This window comes from Sinocyclocheilus grahami, unplaced genomic scaffold (genome assembly GCF_001515645.1).
Source record: "Sinocyclocheilus grahami isolate Dianchi unplaced genomic scaffold, SAMN03320097.WGS_v1.1 scaffold127.1, whole genome shotgun sequence".
Taxonomy (NCBI): Eukaryota; Metazoa; Chordata; class Actinopteri; order Cypriniformes; family Cyprinidae; genus Sinocyclocheilus; species Sinocyclocheilus grahami.
Window position 1 is genome coordinate 413,724 of NW_015505306.1, and position 9,811 is coordinate 423,534.

A 9,811-nucleotide genomic window follows, 5' to 3' on the forward strand; every position below is an offset into this window, starting at 1 on the left:
GAGGTGCCCTGGCCTCGACTTTGAACAAACTGAAGATGATGATGAGACAGGAGGAAGGTTACTCTGGACAGGAGCCACAATATTACCATTATGTACCACCTGCACATTGTCGGGTCAAGCCGCATTTCCAGTTTCTGCTTTTCATGAAGGCTTCAGACCAGTGTGATAGCAAGGAGGAGGATGTGGATGGAGCAAAAGATGAGAAGGCACCAGCAGGTAATGACGGAGAGCAAAAACATATCAAAGGCAGTAGCTGCACATCTGAAAAAGATGTGGAGAAGGAACCTGCACTGACACAAAACACAAATCCTTCTCCCACATCAGCTAAATTGAAGACCGAGGAAGAATCAAGTAGTACACCGGCAGGGCTAGGTGATACAGCAGTGGTAGATAGCTCATCCCAACAAGCTGATCCCAAGCAAGGAATGTCCGAGCTTACAGACACAGGTCCCCGCATGCCATCTGGGCCTTTCTTTCCTGTGCTAAGTAAGGATGAAAGCACCACCTTGCAGTGGCCTTCTGAGTTGTTGGAGTTTACTAAGGCACAGCCATCCCTCTCCTACAGTTGTAATCCTCTTTACTTTGACTTCAAACTGTCAAGAAACAAAGGAAACTGGGCAGGCAAAAACCGCAAACCTGCCAAGCCAGTTAGCACTGATGGACGAGAGGGGTCTAAGCATGAAAACATAGACAGTGCTCCTGCCACTAGTGGAGAGACTTGCACTGCTACAACAATTGCAGGACCCAGTACCGTTCAAAAAGAACAACCATCCTTGAAAGAGGAGGGTGCTGAGAGTGAGAACAACGAGCAGAAATTACAAAGTAATGAAGATGTGTCTGCAGGGTCTAAGAAAAAGAAAAAGAAACACAAGAAGTCAAGCAAGTGTTCCAAACATAAAGATAAAACAGCAGTGGAGGGGGAGTTAGAAAAAGAGATTCCAGGAGAGAAAACTAAAAAGAAAAAGAAACGCAAAAGAAAGAAAAGCAAAAATAAACCACATAGCACTGATGACATCGAAGCAGAGGGAGGCGACGGTAAGGAAAAAGACAAGGATGACAAAGATGGAGTAGCCACCGCTCAGTCATCGGGAATAAGCACATCCCATGAAGGAGGAAAGAGAAAACGTTCCCACAAAATGTGGTCTGGAGTTGAGGAAAGCAGTGCAGGAAAGCCTAGCTCTACAGAGGATCACAATGGTACTAAACGTCTTAAACCTGACACCAACACACCTGCCGCCTCTTGCTCTGCCTCAGCCCAAAAGAGCATAAGTGGAGGTCGACCTCCAAGTAGTGACAGCGAGGAGGATGGCAGATCATCCTCTCAACGTAGATCTGGTCGAGCGGCAGCGAGGTGCGGTGGTGCACTCGTCGCTGGACATCGCAGTGACGATTCTGGACGATCAGGGCGTTCACGTAGTAGGTCGTCTCGTCGAGGAGACCACAACCATAGACGTCATAGAGGTCAAAAGTCACGCAGTCGATCCTGCTCGAGTAGCTCTGAACGTTCCTCAGCAGGGAGCAGTGCTTACAGTCGCCATAGCTACTCAGACAGTTATAGTGACTACAGTGATGAAAACCGTCGCCGCAGATCAAGAAGACCTTCATCAGACTCCGACTATGAAAGGCGTGATAGTGGGCGATCTCACAGGCGACGTTACACCTCATCTTCTTCAGAGGAGGACTCCCGTTCACGCTCACACAGCCGCAGGAAGCATGATCGGCGGAGACACCAACGGAGCAGTAGTCGCAGCTCCAGTCGTAGTAGTAGGAGTAGCAGCGCTCGTTCTTACAGACGCAGCAGCTACAGTCGCAGCCGTAGCTCTGCTAGTCGTTCATCTAGCTACACCAAGGGCTCTCCACATCGGCACAGTCACAGCCGGCGATCTGACAGCTCGACGCGGCGGCGGAATTTCAACCAGTCACGAATCTACCATTCCCAGTCTCCAAGAAGGTCCTCTTCCCGCACACAAACCCGAAACAACTCTTCATCGGCACAAGGAACAAGAGGTAGTGGGGGAGCTTCCTCAAAGGTGGGAGGAGGGGCTGCAGAACATCGAAATTCATTCACAGCTCGACAACTCTTGGAGAAAATCCAATCTAAAAAAGGAGGGGATGAATCTGGTACTGGAACCAAGACAGGCCTCAAGATCAAGGATCCTCCACAGGGATACTTTGGGCCCAAACTCCCCCCTGCCCTTGGAAACAAAAGTATGTTGCCCCTTTTTGGCAAGCTCCAAGCAGGAAAGAAGCCACCATTACTTCCTCTTACACGTTCAACTGAGGGCAAAAAGTCTGAGCAGGGAAAAAATTCAGATAGTAACGAAGTTATCCTGATAGAACCCATTCGTGAGTTTCCCCCACCACCACCTCCACCTCAGCCACCAGTTCAACAACAACAAAAGCAGCAATTGGAGGAGGCTGTATCAAATGCTGCAGTGTCTGAAGTGACCAGACATTCACCCTCAGACCCTCCAGCCCTTCATGAGTCTCAGCCACAATATGAGCAGGATCCAGCAATGATATCACAATACCAAGGTGAACCGAGACAAGACCCCAATAATCCCATGTTGGACGGACATTTAATGGGGCCTGAAATGGGTCCGCAGCCTACTATGCACGCCTACCCTGGTTACCCTCCCAACATAGAGGATGGGGAAATGGGCATGGAAGCTGAAGAGGATGGTCTTGCACCTTTAGAAAGTCAACCAATCACCTTTACCCCAGAGGAAATGGAGAAATACAGCAAGTTGCAGCAAGCAGCTCAACAGCACATTCAACAGCAACTGTTAGCCAAGCAGGTGAAGACCTTTCCCTCAGCTGCAGCTGCTGCAGCAGCAGCTAACTTGGCAGCAGTGGCCAGCCTTGCCCCTGCACCACCGCCACCACCAGCTGCACTGCAGCCTATCCACATTCAGCAACCCACAGTTTCTGCAGCTTCTGCTACCTCCATTACCACAGTGCAGCACGCCATCCTGCAACATCATGCTGCTGCTACTGCCATGGGACTCCATCACCATAACCCACATCATCCCCACCCTGCCCATGCCCAGCTAGCCCAGGTGCACCACATACCTCAACATCATCTAACCCCTATCTCATTGTCGCCATTAGGCCATTCTTTGGGTCATTCACTGGGTCACTCTTTAGGACACACTGGCTTGATTCCCGCCCACCACACTGCCTTCCTTTCAGGCCAACCCATACATATTATACCGGCCTCGGCGCTCCATCACACTCCTTTTGCTCTACACCACTTCCCACATGCTGCCCTCTACCCAACTCTCTTTGCTCCTCGGCCAGCCACTGCTGCGGCAGCGGCTGCCCTACAGCTACACCCACTTCTTCACCCTATCTTCTCAGGGCAGGACCTTCAGCACCCTCCAAACCATGGATCCTGAAAATCCGTCTTCTCTTAAAGAGAGGGCCTGGCCCAGCAGTATGAATAGCTAATAGGTTTTAGCTACTGGGTGACACGATCTGGCGACCCACTGTCCTCTACGTGCTCTGCTACCTTAGGGTGACCTCAACAGGGCTGTTTAGGAGTACATTTAAATTTGAGGACAGAATAAGATCTTCTTGGCTGCCTTTTGAGATTGTAATGAAATTGAATGGCCTGAACCAGGAGCTAGGTTGGCAAGGTCGACATATGTAACATCATACATACATACATACATACATACATACATACATACACACATATATACATATATATATATATATATATATTCACACAAGGAGTATGAGTTGCAAGAGTTGGTTTATAGTCCAAGACATGGATCTTACAACTAGGAAGCCACTGGCATATTGTTTAATTTTCTATGGTATGTCATCTATTTTTGTTCATTTGTCTAATGTGTTTATATATATATATATATATATATATATATATATATATATATACATACATACATGCATACATGCATACATGCATACATACATACACACACACACACAGAAGCTCACTGGCTGAAACCATAATCAAGATCTTTGTTGTAGGCTTTTTAGCGTGGTTTGCTACAGTTGATATGGGTGGTCTTGACAGTCATTTTTGGAGACTTGTTTTTCTGTGTTCTAAGCATTCATGAAAGTTGCAGAGTTTATTAACTTGTTGTATGAATATGCAAAGATAAACTTCAGCCTGCTATTCAAAACCAGGCTGTGATAAACTGATGATTGGTTTGCTGAAATATTGTAATATTTGATCATTTTACCAATGATCAAAAACAGTTGCACCATAGTCTGATCAAAGGGGTTCACAAAACATGAACAAGATGATTCAAATAAAAGCCATACTCGGCACTCAATTGTGTTAAGCTATTTTTGCTGGTTGGTTGTAAATCAATATAAATCATCCGAAAATAGTGAATAGAACAGACATCAAACATGTTGATGTCAAAAGTTTTATAATGTCACAGGCTGTTGAAACTATGTAACAGGTTACACTTTGGTATTTGAAGGTTCCCATCCGTTATTGAAATTGTGAAATCTTGCACTGAAAAATTTACATTGAGATGCTGTTTTTGCATCTTGTAACAACTGTATGATTGTAGTATTCTGCATTTTCTTTCAGGACACCAGTGCATTTTTCATAGATGTGATGCATGTGGCATGAAAACCGGAATGATCCACTGATGCGATCGAGCAGCAGGGTCGGCTAAAGCTGGGAGAGTTCAGCTAAGGTATTTCACCACCAGGAACATGACAAAGCAAGTAGCCAGCATTCCAGCCATCATGATGAACTTGTCCTGCGATGCTCGCTTCTCAATGAAACGCATGACCGTGTTCGACAAACCCAACATGTTTGCGACATCCAACATCTTCTTATGGGTCCCCTAAAACAGAAGGTGTGGAATGTTACAACGAATCTGATTTTAAATAAACAGTTTTCTAAATAGTATTCTTTTTTTCCTTTGAATGCAGTGAGCAACAGATAAGCTTTCATTCACTCAGTAATATATCTGAGGTACACATCACCCCCCCATTTCCCCAAAAGCACAGGCAGAGACAGTCTCTCACGCTCTGTGATAATCAGAGGAGCTTCAGGAAGACCACACACTCCTCCCTGGAAACACAGTCAGTGTCTATATGTGCATACATGACCTCAAACCAGTGGTGTCATTGTTAGCTAAAACCTAAATGTTTTCCTTAATAGATATAAAGCAGAAATAATATATAGTTAATGAAAAAAAAATACTGTTAATTTAATTGAAAATGTATAGATCTGTTGTGTCAATTAATCCTGTCTACATTTCATTTGGCTATCATTAAACTACTATATCAGCTTTATCAACAATCAGTCAAGCACTATTTGAAATGTTTAGAAACACCCTGATAAGAGGATGGGAAAAAAAAAATCCCCTTCCTGGTCTATAGTTCAATCCGCCCTGTGTTGTGAGCGTCACACACACCTTAAGCGTGCTCCTCTGGTCTCTCAGGCCATTAAGGATGCTGGAGCCGGAGCCCAGCAGGTCGTCCATTCCTCTGTGAGCGTTTTGTAGACCGCTATTAAACTGCAGGGTTTCATCAATAGGGATGGAGGTGTCTGCATCCTACACATAAAAAGCACACAGCACTGTCGAAATCAAAATGCCTTCTTTGTAGTGTGATGTACGTTTATAGACTTGTGAGTGATGGAGAAAGAGTCTTGGCAGAAACTACGCAGAAGAAGGTGTGTGTGGTCTACTGACGTTTGTTGTGAAGCTTCGGCTCAAGAGCTCCTCTCTTTCTCTCTCCTGAGCCTCGCGAGCGTAACGTCTGTGCTGGAAGTTCCTCAGGGCTGTCTAACTAACTTATTAACGCTAACCTGGAATGTGAAAAGCCTCTGTTGTTTCTGTATAGCGTGAGCGTTTGAGGTCATCCACACACACGGTCATACAGACACTCTTCAGGAAGAGTCTGCTCTTTATATTCAGTGTTTTGTGAGTGAGTGAGTGAGTGTAACAGGTGTGTTGGCCTCAGGTGTGTTTGTGCAGTGCTTTAGCCAGGCTTTGCCACACACGGCAGGAATGTTGGTGATGACGTGACTGCAGACGGAATGTTTTCACTGGATCCTACTGCCACGGGGCGCATTCAACACAAACAATCTTCACCTTCACCACCTCACATTATTCTTCCTTTGGCAGAGGCTTTCATATTCAAAACTATTTACATTATGTATTTACTACAAGATCAATCCTCCCAGAGCAACTCATGTTCTTATGGGTTATGTCATGGTAGAGGCCTACAGTAGCTTATGAATCTCCTGATCTTTGAACCTACAACGTTTAGGCAGCCATCTATCCAACACTACTATAGTCCAGCTTCCGCATACTCACATACGGGACTGTGTGTGGTGGTTAATGATTACAGATCAAACTGGATTCTAATTGAATCTTCTGACAGGAAGGATATTTTGCTCTAGTTGGCTATTCTCCAGAAGCCAACCTCAGATCAAGACAAGGATTGGATCTTTACATCATTCAAGTAGGCACTAGTGGATATTTGTACTGATGCACTCACAGTTTTGCATTTTGCCGGCGGTTTGGTGGCTCTTTACTGGCTAGTATCTCAAGTCGTTCCAGCTGATTAAAGATCTGATCGATTCTTGCTTGAAGTTCATTCTCAAGTACTGCAGGAAAACACAACCATCAGAAACATAAGTACGCAAATAGGAATCATATCAAATACATCACAAAATACTTAAACTGAAATTCAAGTTTGGGGTCTGTAAGATTTATTCATGGTTTTGAAAGAAGTCTCTTATGCTCATCAAGGCTGCATTTATTTGATCATGAAAACAGTAATATTGTGATTTACAACATTTTAAAACTACTGTTTTCTATTTGAATACATTTTAAAATCTAATGTATTCCTGTGATGGTAAAGCTGCATTTTCAGCATCATTACTCCAGTCTTCAGTGTCACATGATCCTTCAGAAATCATGCTGATTTGCTGCTCAAGAAACATTTCTTATTATGTTGAAAACAGTTAAGCTTTACATCAAATTAAGCATACTTGCAGAAAAAAACTAATTTGATTTCTTTAAAAAAATCTTAGACACCAAACCTTTGAATGACTTTGTACATACAAATACTTATAAATATATAGGCTTTTTTAATATATACATATATAAAGTTAAAATCAGGGCTGCACCAATGTTTATATTTTGTAATACCCATTTTAATTGCTACAAGTGAATTTAGGCATCACAACATTATAATACACAGTATAAAAAATGGATTTCTTTTTTTGCAAAAGCTTACATTTAACAGTGTTATTAAATATTAACTTTATGAGTGTTAGATCACGGCAAAAGTAATCTAAATGTAAAAAAGTAAGGGGAAATGAGCACATGTATTTCATTAATGTATAATTAATGCATGAAAATGTAGCACTAAGTTGCAATGAGTTCAAATAAGTAACAGGCAGAGTTAGAATCAAGCATTTACATGCAGATCTGCTGATTGGGAATGAGTGCAGCTTCCTTGGAGAGAACCACAAAATGGTGGGAAAGTTTTATCGCACACGCAGTCTGCCCTGACCCAATGCAATCTCACAGTGGCTCTCACACACACAGACATACGTATGCACACGTTACGCATCCTTCCCGCCTCTGACATCTCTTATGATGTCATCAGTATGTGTAGGAGACGGTTATCTTATTCAGACTCACCACAGAGCCACAACACCACCTCAAACACACACACACCACAACACTCCACATGTCCCGCCCTCCTGTCCATTCAAAGGTCAAATCAATTATTCTGGATAGTACTTTTCACAATGCAAATCGTTTCAAAGCAGCTTTACAGAAAATCACAATGTTACTGTTTAAAATATCTTAATATCTTCATGCCTTAAAGTCTCATTTAGCAAATTAGAACTGAAGAGATTAAATAGTTTACATTCTGCGATGATATTCAGATTTTGTATATAGTATATATCGCTATATAGTGTGTATATATACATATATACATTGTATAAAATATCTATACATGAGTGTACTGTAAGTATCTGGTAGATGCATATTTTTCCCACCACAGGATTTATTTCAAATCATTTGTTATTTTGACACTCTTCCCATTCTGCTCGCCATTTATCTAATACATATAGGTCAATTAAGGGCTTGAAACATAAATGGTAAAGCTCAGGCAGAAACTACTAATCTGGAATAATGAAGCCGCATTTGGATGACGTTCATATTCATAAACCCCACTGTCTAATCTCTAATTGTCATTATGTTTTGGAATATATGTCCTATTTGTATCCTCTCGTCTCTGTGGGACTGAGAATCTTTATTCACTCTCCCGCGCTCTCTCACACACACACACACACACACACACACACACACACACTTACAGTGGACTGACTGTCGGTCTGTTGTCTCCAGTCGTCCCATCTGAGACTGAACCTCCTGAATTTGTCTAAAAGTTAAAGACATGGACGAATGAGAAAAGAGTGAGAGTTAAATACAATGTACATTATTAAAGTCATTATTCACGGAGTGAATGGGCCCTTCAAGTTCCTATGGGTGTCCCGCTATCTAGTGTAAGGACTCTGCTGTCAGACAGATAATAGCATTATACAAACTCTACCTTACCTTAGTGCAAGTTTGGTGCACTAAACAGCTGACAGACCGTAATAAAGCACAATATCAACCAAACATCCTTATTGAAAGTCATAAACAAAAATACAGAGAAATCTACAATATCATCTTCACTTCACAGATGCTGTCAGACCAAAGCAGCTTATATTGTATTTCCATACAACAGATTTCAAAGAGTCTTTTATTTGTTAAATGTTATACCGAACTTATGCAAACGTTCAGCATTTGATATTAGAGCATTAAATAGATCTGTTTGCTGGTAAGCCAGCTAAATCAGCAGCAGTATGAACAAACTCACTTATTGGTCTGATGGTAAAGCGTCTCCATCTTCAGCGACGATTAAAGACGCCACCAAAACACGGTAACAAAACAAAAAAAAAACCTGTAAACGAAAGTTATGCAATGTTTTATTTCCTCCGTTTCGTTTAGTTTCACATAGAGCTGTCAAGCATACACGTCCCCAGCAAAAAGGACCTCTTTTAGGCGCCCTCTCCGCCTGACTAAAAACACCCCGCTAGAAGAAAGAACAGCGCCAGCAGTGGCGGGTGGTATTCAACATTACCTATCTAATTTTAGTTAGTTAGTTGGTTAGTTAGTTAGTTAGGATGGTATTCAACATTACTATCTAATTTTTTTAGTTAGTTACAGTAAGGTACAACAGACAAAGGTTAAATACATTCAGAACTACAGAAATATAAATGAAAGAAAACACACAACCAGTGAGATAGACTAATAATTATAGAAATAAGTGTAAAGATTTGCATATAGATACAGTCTTAAAGGGTTAGTTCACCCAAATATTAAAATTAGCCCATGAATTACTCACCCTCAAGGCATCCTAGGTGTATATGACTTTCTTCTTTCAGACAAATCCAGTCAGAGTTATATTAAAAATTGTCTTTGATCTTCTACGCTGTTTAATGGCAGTCAGCGGGTGTTACAGTGCATCAGTCCAAAATAAGTGAAATAAAGCGCATCCATCCATAATAAAAAAGTGTCTCAAACGGCTCCGGGGGTTGAACAAAGGCCTCCTGTAACGAATCGATGCATTTTTGTAAGAAAAATAACCATATTTAAAACGTAATAATCAATTTAATCTAGCTTGCGCTCACTGTTGTAAACGGAAGCAGCTCCGGGCGGATGACGTAGGACATCAGCGTTGTCGCACAGGAGTGACGAACGTGGAAGTGTAGGGGAGAGATAAAAACAAAACAACGGTCAGGAAT

General features: G+C 42.3%; 1 protein-coding gene and 1 pseudogene across 1 annotated transcript in view; one reads left to right on the plus strand and one right to left on the minus strand.

Moving 5' to 3' along the window:
- LOC107590424 (G patch domain-containing protein 8-like) overlaps positions 1 to 3,882 on the plus strand; it is a 28,061-nt gene extending 24,179 nt beyond the window's left edge. The window contains exon 8 of the mRNA XM_016279169.1: positions 4 to 3,882. Within this exon, the coding sequence (XP_016134655.1) occupies positions 4 to 3,398 (3,395 nt within the window). The 3' untranslated portion in view covers positions 3,399 to 3,882. The remainder of the gene's footprint in view (positions 1 to 3) is intronic.
- Positions 3,883 to 4,558: 676 nt separating this feature from the next.
- Positions 4,559 to 9,088, minus strand: LOC107590368 (Golgi SNAP receptor complex member 2-like; annotated as a pseudogene).
- Between the last annotated feature and the right edge of the window lie 723 nt (positions 9,089 to 9,811).